General features: G+C 41.8%; 1 protein-coding gene across 1 annotated transcript in view; it reads left to right on the top strand.

Moving 5' to 3' along the window:
* The window catches only part of sae1 (SUMO1 activating enzyme subunit 1), a 101,195-nt gene extending 75,845 nt beyond the window's left edge, over positions 1-25,350 (top strand). Inside the window, exons 7-9 of the mRNA XM_041179365.1 lie at positions 18,553-18,697; positions 20,350-20,419; positions 21,490-25,350. Of these exons, the coding sequence (XP_041035299.1) occupies positions 18,553-18,697; positions 20,350-20,419; positions 21,490-21,582 (308 nt within the window). The 3' untranslated portion in view covers positions 21,583-25,350. The remainder of the gene's footprint in view (positions 1-18,552; positions 18,698-20,349; positions 20,420-21,489) is intronic.
* Positions 25,351-26,305: the final 955 nt, after the last annotated feature.

Below are 26,305 nucleotides of genomic sequence, written 5' to 3'. Positions count from 1 at the left end.
AAGCCCTGAGAAGCGGACAGATAAAAGGCTATTTAAAAATGCTTTGGGGCAGCAGCAGAGTTAAGTTTGCATTAGTGGAGTTGTGTATATGTGTTTAAACTGCTGATTCTGCATATTAGCCCATTTATCATTTGAGTATGTATAACAAACCTGGCATAAATATCATCAAGTGCGTGCATTCAGTGCTGGCTAGGAGCCAAGTCTGAAATTGAAACTCTACGTTACTAACTTGTGCTTTCAAACTAAAACTCCTAAAATATCTTGCAATTTTTCTGGCAAGACAGTGAATTTCTGGCAAGGCAGTGAATTAGTAATGGGTGTTGTAAATTAGCTGTGTATTATGAAAGTAAAAGTTATTGAAAATGCGTCCGTCAATTGACCAGCCAATGTTAAAGGCAGAGCATGTTGTAAAATTATTTCACTTTCACAGGCACAGGAGGGGTCCATTCACCTCCTGAATCCTGCATTCAGATAGATAAAGGCTGAACTGTACCTCAACTCCATTTACCCACATTAGCTCCACAATCCTTGACATTCCTGCACAATAAAAAATTAATCTGTCTTGAAAATTCCAATTGACTCCAGAATCCACAGATGTTTGCTAGAGAGAATTCCAAATTTCTGCCACCCTTTGTGTAGGAGAAGCACTTCCTGATTTTGCTCCTAAATAACTCGGCTCTAATTTTAAGATTATGCCTCCTTGTTATCGATTCCCCACCAGAGGTAATTGTTTCCCTATCTGCCCTGTTAATTCTGTTAAAATATCCTCATGGGAAATAAGAACTGGAATAGGCCATTTCACCCATCGAGCCTACTCTGCCATCCAACAGATCATGGCTGATCTACCTCTGTGCCATTTTTCCCCACTATCCCCATATCCCTTGATGTCATTAGTATTCAGAAATCTATCGATTTGTGCCTTGAACATGCTCAGTGAGCTTCCACAGCTCTCTGGGCTAGAGAATTCCTAAGATTGCCCTGCCCCCCCCCCCCCCCACACACACACACAAAGAAATTCCTCTTTCATTTCAGTCTTAAATGGCCTGAGACTGTGCCCCCTGGTTCTAGACTCATGAGTCAGGGGAAACATCATATCTATATCTTCCCCTCAAGTCTATAAGAATTTTTGAGTTTCAATGAGATTATCTCTCATTCTCTTCAAAACTAGAGAATACAGAACCAGTCTGTTCAATCTCTCCTCATAAAACAATCCCACCATCCCAGAGATTAGCCAGGTGAACCTCCGCTGGACTCCTCTATGACATGTATATTCTTCTTTTGGGTAAGGAAACTAAAACTGTACACAATACTCCAGGTGCAGCCCCGCCAAGGCTCTGTTCAATTGCAGCAAGACATCTTTACTCCTGTACTCAAATCCCCTCACAATGAAGACCAACATACTATTTTCCTTAACAAAAACAGAAATACCTGGAAAAACTCAGCAGGTCTGGCAGCATCGGCAGAGAAGAGCAAAGTTGACGTTTCGAGTCCTCATGACCCTTCAACAGAACTTTCCTTCCTAATTATTTGTTGCACCTGCATGCTCAATCAAATCACTCCTCAGACTTCTATATTCAAGGGAATACATATCAAATTTATGCACCCTATCCTATTAACTTTTAATTTCTACAGTTAATGTTAACATTTTTGACCTTAAATATAATTCTGGCGATGCTGTACTGCACCCCCTTCAAGCGATGAATAATATCCTTTCTGAGGTGCAGTGCCTAAAACTGTTTACAGTATTCCAGATAGTCTGACTAAGGCTGTATACAACTGAATCCTACCTTTCAACCATTTATAATCTAATACTTGAAATAAAGGACATCATTCCATTTGTCTTTTTTTGTACCTGTCTACCAGCTTTTAAGTGGTTTATGTACTGGACCTCGCAAATCTCTTTGTGCCCTATGGTTCCTAGTTTCTCACTATTTAGAAAATATTCCATTTTCCCTCGTTGGTTCCAAAGTGAATGACCTCTAGCTTGTCTGTATTTAACTGCAATTGCTATAGTCTTGCCAACTCACTTTATCTATCTATGTCAGCTAGCTTTAAACATTTATTTAAAAAGCTGCGGAGATTTCCCTCCAACTCCTCTTTAGTTACTTAGGGAGGAAAGAGAAACACAGATGTCCATTATGTAAATTATAATCATAACACCTTAAGATGCTGAAATATTGTGTTATATATGATGATGCAATGGCAGTAAGTACACCTGCGGCCATCCAAAACACTGCTGCCTGCATCCTAACTCTCAAGCCTCGTTCCCCTATCACCCTTGTGCTCACTGACCTACATTAGCTCCCACTTAAGCAATGTCTTGATTTTAAAATTCCCATCCTTGCTTTCAAATCCCTCCATGACCTCACCCCAACCTACCTTTGTAATCTCTTGCAGCCCTACGACCTCTGAGGTATCTGCACTCATCTGATTCTCTGGCCTCTTGAACATTCGTAATTTTAATCGCTCCACTATTGGTAGCGATGTCTTCAGCTGGATTTCCCTCTTAAACTCCATCTGTCCATCTTTCTTCTCCTTTAAGATACTCCTTAAAATCTACTCTTTGTTTGAGATTTGGGCCGGCTGGCTCAGTGATAGATTTTGCTTTATAACGCTTCTCTGAAGTGCTTTGGGACTTTTTTTTAAACATTGAAAGCACTTTATAAATGCCAAGTTGTTGAATTGAACCTTGAAAGATTGAGCGGAGAGCTCCCAATGACTGTAAACTCTGCTATTTGAAGGTTAAAAGGACTCCTGCTGCAATTGGGGTAGGGAAAGGAATGATTGAATGTGGTTCTCAGGATGTCAGTATCCAATAACCTGTCCTGGGAGGCCCACAGTTATCTTACTTTCCTATATCACCACTGACTAGGGTCACACAGAAAGAGTGGCTTGAACTACCATGAGGACTGTTGAGATCCTTGGAACTGTACCCCAGCATGAATGAAGAACTTTGGAACTGGGTAAAAAATTTGGGCAAGGGTCACAAGTCCTCAGCAAGGGGTTAATGCCTTCAGGAGGAAGGGGGGGAAAACTTTGATTCCTTGCAGCTTCTTGCTATGTGGATGGGAAAGTTAAAACAGAAACTGATTGACTGATGGGCAATGTGATGATGTTGTAAGATACTAATCTTGAACAGGGTGCAATTGTTTTATGATAGTGGGTAGATAGTGTAACAGCACAATGATGAACAATGCAGTAATTTTATTTTCCCCAAACCAGATTTTTTCAATTCTTATTTACATTGCAAATGAGCAATTAAGATACAAATGAGATTGTGGATCTCATTTACACGTGATGATGTTCCACAGCACTGTAAAAAGAAATTAACAATTGACAATTAGTCCACCCTCGCTCCCACAAACAGTAAATCTCTCCATTTGCATTTGGTGCTTTTACAAAGACCACAGTTTTACAAATCCTGCTGCTGTTCTTCATCACAAAATCTACTTGTTGGTCCTTTGCAGCATGCAGGGTCTCCTGTTTCCATTCCTTTAAACTTTGCTGTTCGATCAAATTCCCACACCAACTATATTTCACTGCCTTATTAGGTAGAATCATGCAGCACAGAAAGAGGCCATACAACCCATCAAGCCTCTGCCAGACACATGATAATTCACACATTAATTTTATCAAGAAGTGTAGCCATTAGGTGTAGCCATGTAAAGAACCGCAGCAGCAGTGATTGCGACAGCAAAACCATCCTTGGGGGAGGTTTTTAATGCATTTTTGTAACTGGCTGTTGCTGCCAGTGACAACCTCAAACCCTCCTCTTCGAGCCTCCAGTGGAAATGAGCCATATTCAGCATGGGATCTCGGTTGCACTATGGAACTACTTCAGTTGGAAACTGAACATTCAACCTGTCGCCATACAAAGTGTAAACTTGCCTTTCACTGATGCAGGCAGACCTGTATATTTTCAACATTTTCTGTTCTTGTTTCCCTCAACGGTACCCTGCACTTTATGGATCTTTGAAGTCACTTTAAAGTTCCATCAATTGTACCACCTAACAAAACTTGCAAAACGTAGAGGAAAGGTTGGTTTATGGGGGCTATGAATTCAAAATGATACAATTTCCACTAAGCTAAATCAGAGTTTCATCATTAAAATAATAAATGTGTCTCTGGAACGGCAGCACACAGACCAAGACCAATTACCAGCAACACTCTCACTAGGGCCTTTATCTGTCAAGATGGCGTGTGATGGCACAGGCCATGCTGTAAAATAAATATGCCAGTACATTCAACAACTGAAATTCTTTTTTGCTCAGAACTTATCCAGTAAAGCAAGTTAAATAAATTGATTTTTAAAAGAACATGCACACTAGATTTTCATTTTTATGCAACGTTAATTTTTTTCTATTCATTCATGGGATGTGGGCTTCGCTGGCTGGGCCAGCATTTATTGCCTTTTCCTAATTGCCCCTGAGAAGTTGGTGGTGAGTCGCCTTCTTGAACCGCTGCAGTCCATGTGGTGTAGGTACACCCACAGAGCTGTTAGGGAGGGAGTTCCAGGATTTTGACTCAGTGACCGTGAAGGAATGGTGATATATTTCCAAGTCAGGATGGTGAGTGGCTTGGAGGGGAACTTACAGGTGGTGGTGCTCCCATGTGCCTGCTGCCCTTGCCTTTTTAGATGGTGGTGGTCGTGGGTTTGGAAGGTGCTGTCTAAGGAGCCTTGGTGAATTCCTGCAGTGCATCTTGTAGATGGTACACACTGTGCATTGGTGGTGGAGGGATGAATGTGGATGAAGTGCCACTCAGTTGGGCTGCTTTGTCCTGAATGGTGTCAAGCTCCTTGAATGTTGTTGGAGCTGCACTCATCCAGGCAAGTGGGAAATATTCCATCACACTCCTGACTTGTACCTTGTAGATGATTGTAGATGATTGGGGAGTCAGGAGGTGAGTTACTCGCCACAGGATTCCTAGCCCCTGACCAGATCTTGTAGCCATAGTATTTATATGGCTATTCCAGTTCAGTTTCTGGTCATTGGTAACCCCCCCCGCCCCCCCAGAATGCTGATAGTGGGGGATTCAGTGGTGGTAATGCCATTGAATATCAAAGGGTGATGGCAAGATTCTATCTTGTTGGAGATGGTCATTGCCTGGTACTTGTATGGTGTGAATGTTAGTGGCCACTTGTCAGCCCAAGACTGGATATTGTCCAGGTCTTGCTGCGTTTGGACATGGACTGCTTCAGTATCTGAGGATAAACAGATCCCAAAAGTTAACAAGCTTTGAATTTAAAATGGAACAGGTTTTCAAGAATGGTTCCAGGGATGAGAAACTTCAGCTGAGAGGATCGATTGGAGAGTTTGGGACTGTTCTCCTTGGAGAGAAGACTAAAAGGGAGATTTGTTAGAGATGCTCAAAATCATGAGGCTGAACAGGTTAGATAGGGAGAAGCTGTTCCTGCTCGTAAAAGGATCAAGAACGAGAGGGCACAGATTTAAAGTGATTTGCAAAAGAAGCAAACGTGAGGTGTGAAAAAACTTTTTCACACAGCGAGTGGTTCGGGTCTGGAATGTGTACTGCCTGGAAGTGTGGTGAAGGCAGATTCAATCGAGGCATTCTAGAGGGCATTAGATGATTGTTTCTATTCAAAATGTGCAGGGGTATGGGGAAAAAGCAGAGCAGTGGCAGTAGGGCATAATGCTCATGTGGAGAGCTGATGCAGACACAATAGGCTGAATGGCCTTATGCCATTAAAATTCTGTGAAGTAGTGACTTAGTGGGAAAATACAATTTGTTTATAATGTACTGTGCCATTGATTTTCCCCCACCAGCTTTTCCTGGAGATAATTGTCAGGGACCCAGAGATCACCAAAAAAAACCTCACCTTTTTGAGTTTGAGGCATTGCTACAAAAATCACTTCATGGACTTTCTAGGGACTTGGTTCATGATACACAGAAATTGTCCTTGAATCATGATTCAGTACAAAGGGAGCAGTTCATATCACTAAATATTTAATTAACATTGGCCAGCATAATTGTTTGCTTTAGTGTGATTCACTTCTGTATAGTAATTTCTCAACTTATTTATTTTTAAAGTCTATTGTATTTTTAAATGAACTGTGAGATAAGGCAATGAACCATAAAGGGCAGGAGGGGTTAGGGTTCACTCCATGGATCGAGCACAGCTGGGGTTTGGGCTCCACAGTTGATGGAGAGGGAAATCATTCAGGGTCCCTTTGCTGATTGGTCTCCATATTCAAGTGTTTTTCTTGATTCATTCATGGGATGGGGGGGGTGGGGGGGGTCATTGGCTAGGCCAGCATTTATTGCCCATCCCTAATTGCCCTTGTTCCGAGGGCATTTAAGGGCCAACCACATTGCTGTGGGTCTGGAGTCAGGTGTAGGCCAGAGCAGGTAAGGACGGCAGATTTCCTTCCCTAAAGGGCATTAGTGAACCAGATGGGTTTTTATGACAATCGGCATCGTCAGACTTTTAACTCCAGATTTTTGTTGGATTCAAATTTCACCATCCCCGGAGGATCACCTGGAATTCTAGTCCAGTGACAATACCACTCTTCCACTGCCTCCCCGTGTGAGTCATAGGTAACGATGGATTGTGTTTGACAGAGCTGTTTCAGCCTATAGGAGTCTACTGATTCTTACACATGAGAAGGTAGAAGGGGGTGGCTAGCTGAGTTGAAAATCATAGAAAGATACAGCACAGAAGGAGGCCATTTGACCCACTGTGCTTTTGCCACTCTTAGAGTTATTCAATTGATCCTGTTCCCGTGCTCTCTTCCCCATAACCCTGCAGTTTTTTTTTTTGCCTTTTCAAGGATTCATGCAATTTCCTTTTGAAAGTTATGATTAAATCTGCTTCCATCCCTCTTTCAAATATTGTGTTCCAGATCATCATAACTCATCTATTTTTTTTCTCCTTATCTCTTCCCCTGTCCTTCTTATGCTAGTTACCTTCAATCTGTGTCCTCTGGTTCCTGACTCTTCTGCCACTGGAAACGGTTTCTCCTCATTTATTCTATCAAAATCCTTCTTGATTTTGAACCCATTAAGTCTCCTGTTAACCTTCTCTGCTCTAAGGAGAACAATTCCAGCTGCTCTGCATAACTGAAGTACCTCATCCCTGGTGCCGTTCTATTAAATCTCCTCTGTTTCTCCAAGGCCTTAATAAAATTGGACACAGTCTTACCAGCTGAGATTGAACCAGTGTTTTATAAAGATTTGGGACTTCTGCTCTCAGACTTGAGATCCATTTGGGGTCCTTTACTTCCATGCATCAATCCCAAATGTATTTATTTATTTTAAGTGACTTGGGACATTTCATTATGTTGAAGGGACCAAATAAATATAAGTTGTTAATGCAAAAAACTAGAGCTCTGACACATCAGTTGTAAATGGAATTGCACTGACCAGGAAGCTCCCAGCTTCTGTTATCAGCTGGATTGAAGGACCACTACAGTTAACTTCAAGATCCTATCCAGTAACTCCTGCTAAAAAGTATGTGTGTGGCAGCCATCAACTCCTTAAGAAATGTGAAGAGGAACAAAGGACTGGATCCAGATTTAAAATCAGTTTAGGTGCCAGTTATTAGTGAATACACCAGTCTCAGGATGAGTTACTAGATGGTAACCTGATGGAGAGTTTGAGATGATGCTCAACATAATAAGCATGACTTATAAATATGTATTTCCTAAATTCTGTTTCTAAGCACACGTTCCTTCAATAATGCTATTACAGCAATCGACACTTTGTGAAGTCAAAATATGTGTGTTTCTGAGTGAGAGTATTTGAATGCACCTGATGCTAATGTGTATCAGTACCTACGATGAGGTAAATTGTTCTAGATTCTCTACTGTACAGTTTTTGTTTATAAGGATTAAAATTATACTTTAAAAATCACTGATCTTTTTAGCTCTGCAGAAGTCTCCCTGTCATGTGACCTTTAACAGTTAGTAAAGGTCAATGTTTGCAGAAGTAGCTTAGCTCAAGAGCTTAGAACTGCTTAATCTGCAGAATAGACTGGCACAATAAAGTCTGAACTAATTCAGCTGGAAACATTGCAAAATAATTTTCCATTCTGTGAAATGCTCGTCGGTTGGTGGTTCAGCAATCACAGACTAAATCACTGCATCACACAAATTACCAACTGCGCCACAACAAATATTGTAGCTCTTGGAAGAGGATATTTGAAAATCCTAAGAATAGATGTTTTTCATGTTTGATGTAGGGAGGAGTAGGAACAAATAGGATGACTCACAATTTCATATTCCATCTTGCACACCTATTCCTCTCCTCTAGAGCCTTGGCATAGTGAGTCTGATGGTCCCCATAGTGTCGCTCCTCACTATCTGTGTGACCTCCTACGACTGGCCAAGATATCTGCGCTTGTCCTATTATAGCCTTTTGCACATCTCCCCAACTTTAATTGCTCCACTATTGATGGCATTGCTTTCAGCTGGCTTGGTCCTAAACTCCAACATTCCCTTCTTCCTAAGGCCCTCATCTCTTGCGTGCTCTCCTCCTTTAAGATGTTCCTTAAAATCTGCCCCTTGTAGCTCCTTATGTGGCTCAATGTCAAATTTTCTTTGCATTCCTGTGAAGTGCCTGGGATGTTTTATTATGTTAAGGACACTTTATAAATGGAAGTTATTGTTGAATTTCAACCCAGTGCCTATAAATTTAATTCATTCTCTCCCAACATCTGAAAACTACAGTAAAAGCAAAATACTGCGGATGTTGGAAATCTGATATAAAAATGCTGGGAAAACTCTGCATCTGTGGAGAGAGAAAGAGTTAACGTTTTGAGTTCTTATGACTCTTCGGCGGAGTCATACAGACTCAACGTTAACTCTGTTTCTCTCTCCACAGATGCTGTCAGACCTGCTGAGTTTTTATATCTGAAAACTACAGCGCTCTTTGCATTCATTAACCGTCCCTCCTTCCTATAACCTCCATAAAATCTCACCCTGGCATTATGCAATCATTCCTTGATTCACCTCATCATCTTACTGTTTTTAGCTGTTGGTAATACCTTGCTGTATGTTTCTTGGCTCTTTATTTGAGAATCTTAATTTATTAAAAAGTGAGAGTTACTCCATTTATCAACTAGCCACTCAGTTTATGGATGTGGAATAATACCTGTGCTAAAACCCGATCTTCACCGAGGGAAAAAACAAATTCTCTGAGTATTAGTCAGAGAATGATCCACTTAAGCACAACCTTAAACTTGTATGTAATTAGCCATCGTTGACAAAGGACCATAGTTATCTCTCCATTGAGGACTGAAGTAAGTGTTTCTTTAGAGTAAATCCATGCAATTGGTCCAATGTTTAGTTCTGTTGCATAACAATGAGTCATATTGGCCAACTAGACCCCAGTGTTGACATTTTATATTGAAATAACTTTTCCTTTCAAGTCTGCAAGAGATGGCCATTTGAAATTGGTTCTTAATTTTCTTTCCCTATTGCTTTCCTTATCTTCAAATTGCACATGATCTTCAGCAAAGCAGACTGATAGGGAAAATGATTACCATTCCTCACCCAGTGCAGAACCAGGCAGGAGCGCTGTATGGCCAAGATTAGAGCTTGAATTCTTCTTTCCACAATTAAAAATCCTATTCTCTATAATGGATCACATGGCCCATATAATGCTACAAACCAGCTCGATACCACTCACCATTTTAATGGCATATATGAAATACGGTATTGGAGCAAGTATAAAATAGACTCCTATTCTCTAGCTAAGTTAAAACTTCGGATAAGAATGAACACAGTGCTGACATTTAACTGGGACAGAGTACAATGCATGGACAGTGAAGAACTGAAAGTAGTGTAAACAGCTGAGGGATAATGAGAGCCGGAGACAATGTACAGGATGAAATGAGGAAGGACCCATAAACCTCCATAGAGGATGATGTCGACAAGCTGGAGGTGATGACCTCTGAAAGTTCACTGTTTCCAAAACTGTCTGAATAACCTGGAACGGTAACCTGGGCCACAGAAGGCAAATGGCAGTCCTAATTTCCTATTTTGCCTCGCCCACGGGCGATTGCCAAACCTTTAAGTTCAAATTGCCAGTTGAAGCTGAGCACCTCAATAACAAAGTACCACTGGGGAAAGGCATCATTCCCAAACCAAAGAGAATATTACAGATGCTTTAAAACCGATGTGAGATTGGCGATGATACAGAATTGACCCTTCAGGATCGTTTTACCTTCCTAAATTCGGTAGGCATGTGGCCCAAAGTTCGATGTTCTGTTCTCTCTCAACTACCCATAAATTCTACTTGCGTAGGGAAGCATCAATGGTAATAATGAGTGATCATTGGAAGCAATATAACCTCCAGGGCTTCTGCTGCAAAGTTTAAACACATGAACTAATACAGTAATTTATCAGTAAAGTTGTAATGTCAATTTTATTCCAAGCGCCAACTGCTTCGTGTTGTGCAAAATATTTTTGTATTCTTCAACACCGTTAAGATCTGTTGAACTCATCTCTCAACTTTGGCAAAAAGGTCATGCATTAACCAGAGGAAATTGAATAAAATGCACATTTGGTGTTATTAGGAACTTGAATCAGTGGAGTGAGAAAAACTGCACCACCACAGGATACTGTAAATAAGAGTGAAACAACAACTTGGCATTTATATATGCCTGTTGTGTACAAAATGTCCCATGGCACTTTACAGAATAGAAACAAAAGCACACACACACTAGGTGAGGTGAACGAGTTTGCAAGGGGTTAATGAAGCCTTACAGAGAAGAGGTGGGATTTGAGAAGATATTTAAAGGAGATGAAAGCGTGATAGGGGAAAGATCTTGCATTGGATATCCAGAAAGCACGACCTGGACATTTGAAAGCTTAACTACAGTGGCAAGATAGAGGGAAGCTGGGAAATGAGCTGCTAGAATCAGACCAGTGGTTGATGCAGGAAGATGACTAAGTCTGGAGAAGACTGAAGAGATGAGATGGAGCAAGGCTGTGGATGCACTTGATGGTGAAGTTTCTAAATAAACAGTAAGCTGGTATAAGTCCAGCAAGGAGAGAGCAAAGCATGAGAGAGGCTTGGCCCAAGATGGAAGGTGAACGTTTTGATTACGCAGGAATTTATGAAGTCTTGATGAAGCAAACCCAACATGAAAAACATTGGAATAATCAAAATCAAGCATAGACCTGAAATGTTAACTGTTTCTCTCTCCACAGATACCAGACCTACTAAGGATTTTGAGCATTTTCTCTTTTTATTTTCAATTTCCTGCATTTACGGTATTTTGTTTTTGTATTGGAATAATCAAGACTGGATGTGATAAAAGTAAGAGTGAAAGTTTTGGCCTGCCGTAGAGGTAGAAGCGGGCAATTGGTTTGGAGGTGGAAAGAAGCATGCAGTGATAGTGTGTTCAGGTTTTGAAGTGTAGCTGAGGGTTAAGCACAAAGCCAGGGCTTTGAATGGTTTTGTTGAACCGGCTTGAGAGACTCTGAGGCGACGATAGTTAGTAAAGTTGAAACCATAGGAGCTGAGGTTGTGATGGTACCATTACAGGCTTCCCCATGTTTAACTGAACAAAGATGTAACTCAACCAGTCCAGTAGTAACTTAGTGATTGTGGGATTGAGAGAAATGGTTGAGAGGTGTAACTGGGTATTATCAATACATATGTAGAAGCTGACCCCTTATGTGAGGATAGATACTTGGACGTTTCCTGAAGCGATAACACAGGGAAGAGAAGCTAGAGAGGCGCTGACAACATCCAGAGTAATGGAAGAGGAAATGTGCAAGGACATCAGCATGGAGCTGGGAAACTGAGGATAAGAAAATTGGTTTGATCGGTTATGTCAAATTCTGCAGAAAAATCATGGAGGTGAATGTGGTTAATAACTGGGTCTGGATGAAGTACCCATTGCAGGAGGTGTTCGGCAACCATGTGAGAGCAGTGTTGCCACAGTGAGGAGGAGCTGGAGGACATCCTATGAAGATCCCATTCTAGGCTATTTTATTATTGCATTGATCAAGATGTGAATGCATCTAAATGTCTTTAGCTGGATATTTAGATTGAGCAACGACAGTGACTCAGTAGGCTAATTGGCAACAGGGTGTGGCTGAGTTTTGGCAACCATTTATCCATTGCATTAGAATTTAAAGAATTTATAACAAACAACATGACATTGTGAATAGGTTAGTAGGAGCTTGTGTATTGCATTGATACCAACCTGTGCAAAAGCACAGTAATTTGAATACTATTGTGTTTTATTTAGCTGTGTGCATATGGCAGAAGCACAATGACTTGCCAACAGCACTTCTACTTGGATAAGTAACCACGAACCTGGGCACTTTTTGAGCCAGCTGAACAATAGCCTGTGGTTACTAATCCACTTAAGTAGTTTTACCAGATGAAAGCCTGTTATGAGTATTTTGGGGTTCCTGCATTAAATGCTATTTCACATCTTTTTGTAAGATTGCGATGTGATCGTATTTCTCACTGTCCATAATTTAGTGTTTCGTTCATTGGGTTTTCCCCTAGTTTTGAAATTGCACCTTTTTATCGTATTTCATTTGTTTTATATTTATTTTGGTACAATCAAGTCACTTGTATCAGTAGTTTCATTGAATTGTGAGTTGGCTGCAGTTTCCTTTTGAAAGAAAGAGGTTACAGTTACCCCAGGTTTTGAGGTGCAGTCCGTGCTTTCGTTCAATGTACTGCTTCAGTTTTAGCTGTACATATGCGCAAGAATATACATGTTAAATAAACATTTTCAATATGAACAGCAATTTATTTGAATTCCTGCTGGCCTGTCAGAGTGCTTTTGTTTCATGCATTCCAGTGACATTTTAATTCCAATTCTAGAAGACCTTTCCCATGATGACGTAACTAAATCCAGCTCCCTTATCCCAGCAGCAGGTTGATAGGCCCACAGTTAGATGGATTCACTAGTCTGGCCCCAGGATAAGGTTGCTGAATTTCCAAGTGTAAACTTGAAGAGTGGGCTCATTCATAGTCACCTGGAATCAAAATTGCAACAGTGTTGATGTGAGAGTCCAAGCAATGACCTAATCCACCATCCTATCCATGTAACTTCCCATCCTGTCAGTGGAGCTATACAGTAGTCCACATGGGCAGAGAGTACATTAACTGAATCATTGGGAAATTATAGCTCTAGCTTTGCCGGGGAGTGAGCAAAGGCGCAAAGTCTTGAAGTGTCAGTGATTTGAGCTTTCAATGTGCAGTGTTCCTCCAAGAAACCCTATTTAATTAATTACCATATATGGAAATGACATTGCTGCTAATGGAAAGATCGTGAAAAAAGGCAGATACTTGTAGCAACTAGAACAGATCCTTCTGATTGGTGGCAGAACAGGCATTGAATAACCTGTACAGGAAATTAATTAAGACACTACTGCTGTGTGAAACTTTCCTAAACCTTGCTGCTGATTCAACTGATAAAGCATTTTTTTTCCATAATTGAAAAGTGTGAGAAAAGATTAACTAACAAAGTCACAGGAAATGGTTGCAGAAGACAAAATTGTCAAGATCGTACTGAGGCTGTTTTCGTGCTGGCTACAGAGCCACCAGAGCTGAGTGGCCAACCACGTCTTGTATTATGTGATTTATTGTTTGGGAGGAGTGGTAAATAAAGAAATAAGTTTGTGGGGTAGTAGGTTTTTGGCAGGATGGTTCTGTTCTGCATTGGCCTAAGAAACTACACATGGCCAAGCTACATAACCAATAGGTCCAAGTGTGACTCCCTGCTCATTCTTGAATGAGGTGGTTTAGCTTATAACAGTGGTGGTCGCATCAGAGTTCACCTGTGATCCTCGGTCAGGGAGAAGGGCAGTGGCCAAAGGTTTTACAAAGATTTAATTAAAGCAAAATACTGCAGATGCTGGAAATCTGAAATAAAAACAAAATGCTGGAAAAACTGAGTGGTCTGGCAGCATCTGTGAAGAGAGCAACAGAGCTAATGTTTCAAGCCCAATATGACTTCTTCAGAACCAAAGGAGGTGGCATGTTGGCTTTGTTTTTTGTGCCAATTCCTGGAGTGAGACTTGCACCCAGAACCTTGTGACTCTGAGACAAGAGTGCTATCAGCTGAGCCACAGCACACATCATATCAGACCGAGATGAGAAATGTCTTCACTCACATGGTTGGGAGTCTTTAGGGTTGTCGATGCTCTGTCATTGACAACATTGAGATTGTTGGATTTTTTTTTTGGACTCAAGGGAACCAAAGGTTATGGAGATCGGGTGGAAAAGTGAAGCTGAGGTCGAGGATTAGCCATGATCTTATTGAAAAGCAGAGCAGGCTGAAGGGACAGGATAGCCTATTCTTGCCCCTATTTCTTATGTTATAAATGCAGCTGTTGAAACTTTAATATTTTACTACCAGTAAATTAACCTTATAAGCTGGTATTTCTTTCCCCTTCTGTTTAAAAGATTTTAATGTTGGTTTTGATATATGCTACTTTTATTACCTACAATTTCCTACCTTGTATGCTTAGATGCTTAAATGCAACTAACTGCCTAGGGTCATACTGCATTGACTGTGCTACTTTATATTTATAAACCCACTGTCAATAGCTAATGTACCCTGTATACTTGATGCATGGTAATGTCTGCATAAAAAAACTACCAATTCTAATAGAGTATTGTTATTGAGCATTAATCCATTGTCAACTGCTGTGGCAATGGCTGTTTATATCCTATAATGGGGATATGTTGATGCAGCAGCAATCTCTCCTAGAAATATTCAATTCTCGAACATCCAGTCTGTTTAATTGTCATGTGAACTCCAAAATGAGATATCTGTCTGCAAATCATTGCCTTCTTTCCATTGCTGTTTGTAAGATATGGTGCAGTGGATCGGGCTGTTTAGCTTTCATTCCTTTTTTGTTTGCATTCGGCAGCCCATGTCTGCCATCTCATGCAGTTGGTGCGTAATGAAAAACTCGTTGAAGGATTAACTATTGTGCAATGATGAGTATCTGACATGTATTGTCTGTGTAATCCGAACACAGAGAAACCTCAATAGAGATTAATCTTTTGTTGTGTTATCACAAGGTGACCTTGGACAGTTTCATCATCCCTCCTCCTCCTGGTACTGGTGTTAAATGGTATAATGGCCAATGTTACTTCAGCCAGCATGCCAATAGGTGCGCTGCAAAGAGTCTCTGTATCCTTGGTCTCATGAGGAGGGACATTGGCCAGGGCTTGCAATCCTAATCAGAATCTAGTAACCTCGCGGAAAGATTGTCAAGTGAGGATGAGGTCAAACTTGGCATCCTGCTCTCTGCTCCTCATTCTCTCCTTCTCCCACCCACCTTGAGTCCAGTAGGATGCCAGCGCTTTGCATAGATGTGATGAATGGATATCAGAGGGCAGCTGATCCCATGGGTATGCATCCTAATGTGAATCAGTATATGTGGAAGAGGAAGGAAGGAGGATAGAGAGATACTAAAAGATATACTTTTGAAGCGTTATCTCTCCTGTAATAGAAACATGACAGCTAATTTGCATACAGCAAGCTGCCACAAACAGCCATGTAACCATTACCAGGTGACCTGTTTTAGTGATTGTTGGTTGTGGGATAAATATTGGCCAAGGCATCAGAATGATCCCTTGCTCTTTTTCAGGATTGTGGTGTGGGGTTTTTTTCCCACCCTCCTGAGGGCAGATGGGGCCTCTGTTTAACGTCACATTCAAAAGTCAGTACAGGGTTCCCTGGCATTAGAGTATTGGCCAAGATTATGGGTCCCATGTCTGGAGTGGGGCTCGAACCCAGAAGCAAGAGTAGTATCCATTTTGAGCTATGGCTACTATCATAATTCCTGCTGGAATATCATTGCACAGGCACCTCACTAGAGTGGCAAATCTTTATCCCTTCATATTCCCACACAAGCCCTTCCCAGCAAGAGTCACCAGACAGCAATTATTATCCATGAAGTGAATTTTCTTTTAAATTATGGGGTGAGATAACCAAATTCAGCAGATTGGACATTGAACCTGGATCCACTGATCTGTGTGAATTGGTGCTAAACCAAGCTGTACATTTAATCAAATGATTCCACACACCGATGCCACCAACCTACAAGATCTTAATTACTTTGTCGACCTTATTGAAGACATTGGAAGTTAATGAATGTTAAGTTTGAGAAAGTCTATAATTGAATGTTAGAGCCTTTCACTATAATTGGTCAACAAAGCACTGCACTGTGGATGCATTTGTATTCAGTATAGTTATGTTTACCTTTTTAAACTTGCCCCTTAACTCTCAGACAAATGTGGTGCCAGTCGTTTCGTGCCTGAAGTGAACTCTTGCTCCATTGTCTCCAGTGACTTGATTACTCCCACAGTGCAGAGAAGATGGAGTGCCTAGATAACCAGCAACAAGAGACGCAGCTGTCTGGAGCTATGCCAATGAGAGACTGTCGCTTTTTCGTACTGTTTATACACCCTTATCAAATAGCTGTCCAAGTGTCAGCAACAGTACAACCACCTCCTACACATGTAGTGTGCACTTGGAGTGTTGGAGATTATTTTTAACATTTAATAGTCAAACAAAAATTTGAAGAGGAAGTAACTGTCCTGTGAGCGTTACAAAAGACTGTTATGGATCACAGAAGCTGCAGATAATTTTTGGTCTTACACAGTAAGAGTTTGTTAACCTGCTAGCTATAGAGCTGAAAGGCTGGATTTCAGTAGCAGAATGGAAAATGGGAGTCCTTTTGCATACAGGACCTGTGTTAGGATCTAGTTCAGCTTGATAATTTGTGACTCCTGGCTGATGGGTCGCAAGGTAATTGAATTTGGATAGTATAACCAGATGGATGCAATCCATGGGGTGGAACTTTTGAAAATGTAGGACAGGAAAAGATCAGCTAGTCCGTCCAAGCTGCCTTCAACTGACCACCATGGCTAAATACTTCTCCCTCAGCACCCCCACCCTCAGCCTCATACATCCACCACCACCACCCCCCCCCCCCCCCCGCCAATCATAGTAATCTCCTGTGACGCAAAAACAAACAGGATTAGTAAAGGGAAAAAATATTCTAAAATTTGTCTCAGATGATCAAAACCAGTCCAGGAGATCACATGGGTACGGTGTTAATCTATAAAGACACTTGCCTTCTATGTGGTGAAATCTCTCTCCCAGTCGAGAACTGGTCTAGCTCCATCTTGAATACATTCAGAGAGTCAGCACCCAACACACCAGCTGGTAATTTATTCGAGAGAGATTGCAGTTCATTCTCATAGCATTATTCAGTGTCACTCTACTTCAGCTTTTGTGTTGAAATCCTGACACAAGAACAGCCAGTTGCTGTTTTAGATGGACCATAAGTAAATTCCTGGGAGTAAGCTGTAGAGCTACCCCTAGGCTTGGAGTGGGTGCTTCTTTCCAGAATTATGTTGCTGTTTTTCCCCGCTAAAAGCTAATTGATTCTAAACTTTTGACTTGGAATGTGGTGGTTGGGGTGATAGATGGGTGACAAGTTTATTTTTGTTTAAAATCCCCTTCCCTTGTTCAGAAAATAACTGCACAATAAAATTAACATATGTTTTGTTGTTAACCCACCATGCACCCCCCGCCCCCCCACTCCACCATGACACCCCCAAGTAGGGAATCTCCACCCGTGATGCTGCTTCAGTGTTGTCATGTACAGTGCGAGCATACCTGTGTATCTGAGAGCACTTTGTAATAAACAGTGGGAGATGACACAGCTTCAACCCAGTCTGCGTAGGTGGTGCAACTTCAGAGCAGCCATCGAGTTGCACTGGAACTGCCTCATGTAGGGAAGCCATTCAACTGACTGGGAAATCTGCATTCTCGACTTGTGGGATTGTTTCTAGGTGTCACGCGGCTCTCTGGCCTGATTGAAGTTCAATCCGACACAGTTTTTGACGGAAGCAGGAGGCTATTCAGCCCGTCACGGCCCGTGTCAGATCTTTGAAAGAGCTAGCTAATTATTCCCACTCTCACCCTCCCCTGCTCTTTCCCCGTAGCCTTGCAATTTTTAAGAATGTATTCTTTCATAGGATGTGGGCGCCGCTGGCAAGGCCGGCATTTGTTGCCCATTCCGAATTGCCCTTGAACTGAATGGTTCGCTAGAATGGTTCAGAGGGCAGTTAAGAGTCAAGCGCGTTGCTGTGGCCAGACCAGGTACGGACAGCAGATTCCCTTCCCTAAAGGATAATAGTGAACCAGATTGCTGAGACTAGCTTTTAATTTCAGATTTTATTAATGGAATTCAACTTCCATCAGCTGCCGTGGTGGGATTTGAACCCGTGTCCCAGAGCATTAGCCCAGGCCTCTGGATTACTAGTCCAGTGACATTTACCACTATCTCCCCCAATTCATTCCTTTTCAAATATCGATCCAATTCCCTTTTAGAAGTGCAATCGGTTTCCACCACAGGCAGTGAATTCCAGATCACAGCAGCTCGCACCGTAAAATTTCTCACATCTGCAGCCCTCCCCAGTTGTTCTGCGACTTAACTTTGATGCACTATCACTGGTGCATTTGTGATAATGCACCTTGAGGTACCCTGTTCAGAAGTGATGGATCAATGTTCTTCTTATTTTCTCTGGTAGTTCTGTTGAAATTCCGAGCTGCTAAGGCCCGAGATCCGATGCCCGAGAACTACGAGGAAGATTCAGAATTGCTGCTGCAGCTGAGGAACGATGTGTTGGATTCTTTGGGGGTGAAGAGTGACCTACTTACAGATGAGTTTGTCAGGTTGGTTGCCTCTTTGTGCTAGTGAGTTAAATGCACGAATATTTCACTGGCCTCAGACCCTCATCCAGAATAAAAGCTAGCATTCCATTCATTCCTGTTCCTTATGGCTTCCCTTTTTCTTCTGAAGGCACTAATTCTGGCTATAGGACAGTTTTAAATACCAGCTGCTCTCTGGTACCCTATGGGATCTTTTCTAAGGGCCATGGGGCTCTCTTGCCGGTGGAAGTTAAGTCCATCACAATTTGTGGTGGAAGCAGCCCATCGCCCCTGTGCCAGCTCTATGAAGAATTAGCAAATCAACCCCCCTTACCCCACTCTTTCCCCATAATCTTACAGATATTTCCTCTTCAAGTATTTATCCAATTCCCTTTCTGAGATTTAATCTGCTTCCCCCACCCTCCACATGCAGACCCAGGCAACAATGTCCAGACTATGTAACCATGAGGGATGCAGAGATTGGCCTTGATCTTGTGCTTGCATGAGGGCTATCCAGTGTGGGAGATGCTGGGTGGGTGAGAAAGAGCGTGGCCTAACTCTCCCCCTCTTCCCTACACCCCCACCCCTCCCGCCAAGGTCTCCAGAAAAAAGTCGGAATGGCACCATTAACAAACAGCTTTCCCTGCTGGGAGACGAGAGATTAACAGAAAGATTACTTGGTGTGTCTGAGGGTTTTGACAGATGGTAAGACGAAACCAAGGAGGAAACCATTTATACCATGAAGGGCTGGTGTCTTTTAATATTGCTGGGTGGTTAAAGGTGTCCACTTCCCCTAACTTAATGAACAATCCAAATTCATTGTGCAAAACATTCAAATTGTACAAGATTTTCAATCTCTTGACTATACTGCAGGTTCAATTTCTTAACTTTTTTCTACTCTTAAAATTGGGAATGGAATTTTTTTTTTGCACCGGATTTTCATCATGAAAATCCCCAAGGTCAGGCTCAATTCTGTGCCCAGGACTGAGGGGGAAGAGCGTTTGCAATACCACCCCTCTGCTATACCATGGCCTCCGGCTAAAGGAAATCTGGGGTCAGCTGTGTATTCATCCCACTTCCCTCCCCTCCGTAGGGAGCAGCCGGTCAACACTGTGTCCAGGCCCACCTGTGAATAACGAATATTAGTTGAGCCCTTGAGAGAGCAAAGAAAGTGGGCGAGGAGAAAATTGATTAAATGAGCTAATTTAAAGGTTACCAAAAAAAAAGCAGTTGTGATTTCCATATAATGAAACTTATTTATTCTTTCATGAGATATGGGCTTCGCTGAAGGCCAGCATTTGTTGCCCATTCCTAATCGCCCTTGAATTGAATGACTTGCAAGGCCATTACAGAGGGCAGTTTAGAATCAACCACATTGCTGTCAATCTGGAGTCACATGTAGTACAGCCCAGGTAAAGATGGCAGATTTCCTTCCCTAAAGGGCAAAGGGGAACCTGTTGGGTTTTTACAAAAAAAAAGATAGTTTCACAGTCACCATTATCGAGGTGCTTTCAATTCCAGATGTTAATTGAGTTTAAATTCAACCATCTGCAGTGATGGGATTTGAATCTGTGTCCCCAGAGGACTAGCCTGGGCCTCTAGATTACTAGCCCAGTGATGTTACCACCATCCCACATCTCCCCTGGATTACAAGCAATATCTTTTCCTTCCCTTAGCTCCTGTTTCTCAGAGCTAGCACCAGTGTGCGCTGTTGTGGGCGGAGTGCTCAGCCAAGAAATCGTAAAGGTAAGACTGTTTGTAAGCTACTCGTCAGTTTTGTCAGCATGCCATCAGAACATTTCTTTCTATTGTTGCCAATTTATTTCATGGAATCTTAGAATAGTACGGTGCTACAGGGAGGACCATTCAGCACATTTGAGTCTGTGCTGGCTCTTTTGAAAAGCATCCAGTTAGTCCATTCCCCAGTCTTTTTCCCAATCCGTGAAAATTTTTCTCCTTCAAGTATTTATCCAATTCCTTTTCGAAGGCCACTATTGAGTCTGTATCCTCCTATCAGGCAGCGTGTTCGAGACCCTTGATGCATGAAAATATTTCTCCTCGTGTTACCTCTGTTCTTTCGAAAGTCATCTTAAATCTGTGTCCTCTGGTTATCGACACTTTGACCATTGGAACAAAACTTTGCTTTATTTAATTTATCCAAATGCTTCATGGCCTCTAGGCCTTCTCTGCTGTAAAGAGAACAACTGCAGCTTCTCTAGTCTGTCTATTTATGTAATCCTCATCCCTGGAGCCATTCCATTAACTTTCTTCAGTGTTCTCCACAAAGCCTCCATGACCTTCCTAAAGTGTGGTAGCCAGAATTGGACACCGTAATCCAGCTGGTGTTTTATATATGCTGCAATTGACCTCACTATCCTGGTAAGGGGGAGGTAAAAATCAGAAAGAGCTTCAGAACATGCAAACACAGGAACTAGGAGCTGGAGTAGGCCATTTGGCTCTTCGATCTAGCTGCACAATTCGAAAAGATCACGGTTGGGTGATAATGTGGTGAGCCAGCTTGATAACTGTAACGACAGGGTGAGGAGTGAAGCAGGTTTGACTGTGAAACTCTCCACGGTCAAATAGACTGACACCACATCTATCTAACCTTAAATGTGAAGAGTGGATGTATAGGTGAGGTAACGGAGAGCATCTGTGGACTACAGCAAGAATTAGCACTTTTTGAAGAGGCTGTTGGCGAAAAGTGTAGGGCCAAGCTGTTGCTGTCTGTGGCAATTTTATAAATAACTTTCAGAATAGACTGGCTGAAGCTTGTATTTGTGAGGAATGACTTTCCGACTGTGCGTTCTTCACAGGCCTTATCTCAACGAGACCTCCCACACAACAACTTTTTCTTCTTTGATGGGTTGAAAAGTAACGGGATTGTTGACTGCATTGGACGCAAATGAAGATCTGCGGAAGTTTGAAAATGGCTATCGAGTATTGAACACTCATCTACCCAACAATCTCCGCAACTTCAGGCAGAAAGATCACCATTGAGTATCAAAGCTTAAAATGAGTCTGAACAATGTTACCAAGCTAATACAAAATTATTTTGTAAGAAACTGGAGAAATTAGAATTGACAACATAAATGGACAGCGATGAAGGAATCACTGTCTGAAATTTCTACATTGCAAATAAATGCAGTTAAAGCCACTTGCATGCCAATACTTAAAGTTACAGCTTATCAGTAATGCTGATGTTATCTCTTGCAGATCTGGTTATTAGCATTTTATCCTGCCCTGTTACTTGCGGTTGGATTGACTATATATTTCAGTGCTTGGCATTGTTTATATCAACGGATGTGTATTCTCCTGCCCCACACGTTCATGCATGTACATATACACCCACTTGCATCACTGAGGTTTTTATAGGCAATTCAAATTTGATAACAATCTTAATCATTCAATCCACCCAGCATAACCCAAACATTCCAGAGCAGCTATGTTACTATAATAGTAACTCTGAAAACCAATTAATAGCCTTGAACACCTTCTTGGCGTGTGTTCCTCTTTCCTTAATTCCCCCTCTCTCTCCATTCTTCAGTGAACTCCATTCTCTCTGGCTTCTGACTCTTGCTGGTGTTTTGTTGAAAACCAGCTCTAAAGGTTAGCGTCGTCTCATTTGAAATACTCAAAATGTGAATCATCATCACATTTCACACATCAACATCACACGCCATCACATAGCTTGGCATCAATGCACAGTAAGCGTATTCACTTCGACCGTTGCATAAAGATCCATAAACTTTAGGAAGGGTCAAATCGAGAAACTTGCCTGTTATTCCTGGAACACTAAGATATCCCATGAGCGAACTGACCTATGCTGCTGAATATCAAATCTGTTGAAGACTCTTTGGCCCCTTTGACTTTGCCATTCTAGATTACCAAGCCCTCTCTTCCTTTAAACGTTGCCTGAGCAGACAGTGCCCTATCCAAAGGACAGTACCTGTTAGCAGTGCAGCATTCTTATTGTAATGCACTGGGCTGTTAATGGATTATTAACCTAGGCATGACTCTGAGGTTTTAAATCAAGAATTAGAGGCTTGGAAGTCTTTCTTTCTCAGCATACCAGAAGTAAATACCTATTGACAACAGCTCATACATGTAACTCTGTTTTAATAAATCTATATAATTGTTCATTGCCTTGAGGACCCTCAAATAGTTGGGACAGTTAAATTTCCCACCCCCATGTTGCATTGCATTACTTCATTCATACTAAAAAGTTCCATTTGCTATAATTGTAGCAACAGGACATGAGGACCAACTGGTCCATACTGGTGTTTATGCTCCAGATAGAAACATCATTTGTGTCTACCCTATCAAACCCTTTCATAATTTTGAAGTCCTCTGTTTTCTTGGAGAAAAAAAAGAATCTCAGCTTGTCCAGCCTTTCCTTCCTCTCAATTCTGGGATCATCCTCATAAATATTTTGCACCTTTGCCAGTTCTAGCTTCAGCCGCTTGTTCAGTGGGGAGCTACGATTGACCCAATCATCCCTGTACCATGGCTCAGTCCTGTTCCTGATTATTGGTGTCCAGTGATTTTTACCACCCCCCCCAGCCCCCCTCCCCTGGTAGGTTATATGTATATGATGCTCTGGGAAGGTCAGGATTTGACCAGAATGGACACTGTTCAGCAACAAAAACTTGCATTTGTATAGTACCTTTAACATAGCACCATATCCCAGGGTGCTTCACAGGAACATTATCAAATCAAATTTTGATACCAAGCCAAATAATGAGGTATTAGGACAAGTGATCAAAATCTTTGTTTTTAATTTATTTATGGGTGTCACTGATGAGGCCAGCATTTATTGCTCACCCTGATTGCCCTTGGGAAAAGTTCAAGCCACCACCTTGAACTGCTGCAGAACATGTGGAGTAGTTTCACCCACAGTGCTGTTAGAGGGAATTTCAGCATTTTGACTCAGCAACAGTGAAAGAATGGCAATATAGTTCCAAGTCATGATTTAAGGAGAGCCTTGAAGGGCAGTGAAGTTTAGAGAGAGAATTGTAGAAGTTAGAGCTCAGGCAGCTGAAGGCACGGCTGCCAATGGTTGGAATGATTAAAATCAGGGATGTGCAAGAAGCAAAATTGAAGGAGTTCAGAGATCTTGTAGGGCTGGAGGAGATTTTTGAGATATAGAGGGGCAAGGCCGAGGTGGGATTTAAACACAAGAGTGGGGAGAATTTCTGATTGAGTAACCTGCAGAAACTTGCTGGTTAAACTCTTGACTTAATGAGTTACCAAACCATGGCTGACATCCTCGGGAATGTATTCCTATTAGAGCAACTGCCTTTGACAGAGAGAAACTTATCTCTGCTGTTGCAATACGCTATCCATTGCCCTTTTAATGTTAATGGGCAGGTGGAATTTCTTGAGAGCCCAGACCTGTTGGATCACTCAACTGAAGCAGGAGATTGGCCGTATAGACGTTAACTTCCCACATCTAGAGATGCACAAGGCAGACAAAGCACACACTTGTTTTCTGTAGCAGGCCAGTAGCCTGAAGCTATAACTTGTGGGGTGCCACTCTGCATCAAGCTTGGCTGACCAGGGGTGTCTCCTCTTACTGCCTGCCATAGGCATGTTGGAATGATTGTCAGGTTGAAAATCAACTTGTTTGGCCACGTTATGAACTAGTCTTCCATGGCCATCAAGTCCTGGAGTGGGACTTGAACCCAGAGCTTCTGGGCTAGAGGTAGGGTGCTACCCACTCTGCCACAAGACCTCCCCTAGATATAAGAATGGCTTTCATTATAAATAATAGGGCTACTGCACTGAGTTTTCCAGGAAACTGTTAGTTAATTTGGGAAGCTAGATACTGAAAACTGCACCAGCAAGCAAGCGAGTTAACCTTGGAAAATCCTACTGGGCTTAGAGACCAACAGCAGCTGATTTAAAAAAAAACAGCAATAATTGTTTACTGTTAAATAATTTGAAGTTCTGTGGGAAGCTAAAGAAGAAATCTGTGCCACTTCGCTCATTAACCTTGTTATAGCAGGGGGTGAGAGTATTAGTGTATCCAAAGTTGGTTGAAGGTTTTCCTGTCCAAATAGTTCTGCATCCAGTATTTCACAACTGTGTAATGATTTTGTATTTTTTATTTAAACACAAAAGGACCCACAAGTGACTGTCCAGGGTGTTAGTGTGAAAACATTTCACGCTGTCTTTGCTATTTTAATAGAATTGTTAACCGTTTAAACCTACCTAGGTTAATGCCTTCTGCTGATACAGCACAGTGGGGCTTTGATAAGTTGATACTTGCTCAGTAATGTAATTCTGTGACATTTTTCAGGCATGTATTCCTTTTGCTTGATGTGGTTGGTTGTAGACTAAATGTGTTCTTTAGTTTTGCCTTAGCGAGCTATTAAAATTCATAGTGTACTTTCTAATTACACACACGTCGAAACTGAGGCAAACAATGTTACATTACCGTGCCTAATTTACACAGTGTCAGGGTTCAATTTGAGAAGTGACCTTTAATTCCTAACCACCACAATTCACTTCATGGACAAGTTGTTCCTTCAGTTGAGTTTGACTTCGGCTATAGTTTTGTGAAAACCTCTTAATATCTTGCTTAGTTTCTTCAAACATTTTGTAATCTTTTAGGGCAATGTTTATGCCTCTGTGAATAGAGTTGGCCTTTTTATTAAACACACACCTTTTACTTACCTCAAGCAATATTTATTTGAATGTAATTGAAGAAGTTGAGCTGCGTGGGGATGAATCACTGTTCTGTGGTAACCTCCATTTCTACTTCCCTTTAAGCACCTTTTAGAGATTCCAGAAAGCTCTGCGTGCAAGTTCTGCTCCAGAGACCCAAGCACAAGTTTTGTTGACATTCTCAGTGCAAGTACTAAGGGATTGCCGCAATGTTGGAGGCACTGTCTTTCAGATGTGACGTTAAACCGAGGCCCTGTCTGCCCTCCTTGGTGGGTGTAAAATATCCTGTAACGCTATTCGAAGAACAGCAGGGGAGTTCTCCTTTTGCCAACGGGTATCGTGCATAGTGATGTCACTGTATGCAGCCAATATTTATCTCTAAAGCAGCATCAGTAAAGCAGATTATCTAATCATATTTCACTACCGTTTGTGGGAGCTTGCTGTGCACAAATTGGTGTGTTTTCCAACATGACAGCAGTGACTACACTGACTGGCTGTAAAGCATGCTGGAGTGTCCTGTGATTATAAAAGGCGCTGTTCACGTACAAATCCTTCATAATTTCACAGGATTCTGTTGTCTCACCATGGTGCTGTGTCCATGTAGGAGGAAATTTTGTTTTTTATTTTTACTATCCACTGAACTTCCTCGTGAGAATTTTTTTTTTAAACTGGCTTTGTTTTTGCTGATGGTTTCTCTCCTCCTCCTCCCCCCCACACACACACACACACACAAAGCCTGTTTTCTGTCTCCAAAACCTCATGTCATAGCTATTGGCGTGAGACTGCCCCAGCACAAATGGCAGTGTGCCATATCAGCTCATCGGGAGGTATGTGGCCCATCTGCAGCATAAACAATTTTCAGAAATTAAGAAACGATAAAATGGTACCTTCCCTGAAAGCCGACTTGCGTCAGTCTGTTTACTGAGTGTTGGTAGGATTTTTTGTGTTCGTAGCAGCCAGTCA

Source organism: Carcharodon carcharias, chromosome 34 (assembly GCF_017639515.1).
Source record: "Carcharodon carcharias isolate sCarCar2 chromosome 34, sCarCar2.pri, whole genome shotgun sequence".
Lineage (NCBI taxonomy): Eukaryota > Metazoa > Chordata > Chondrichthyes > Lamniformes > Lamnidae > Carcharodon > Carcharodon carcharias.
The sequence above is the reverse complement of the archived record's forward strand: the minus strand, read 5'-3'. Positions and strand labels throughout refer to the sequence as shown.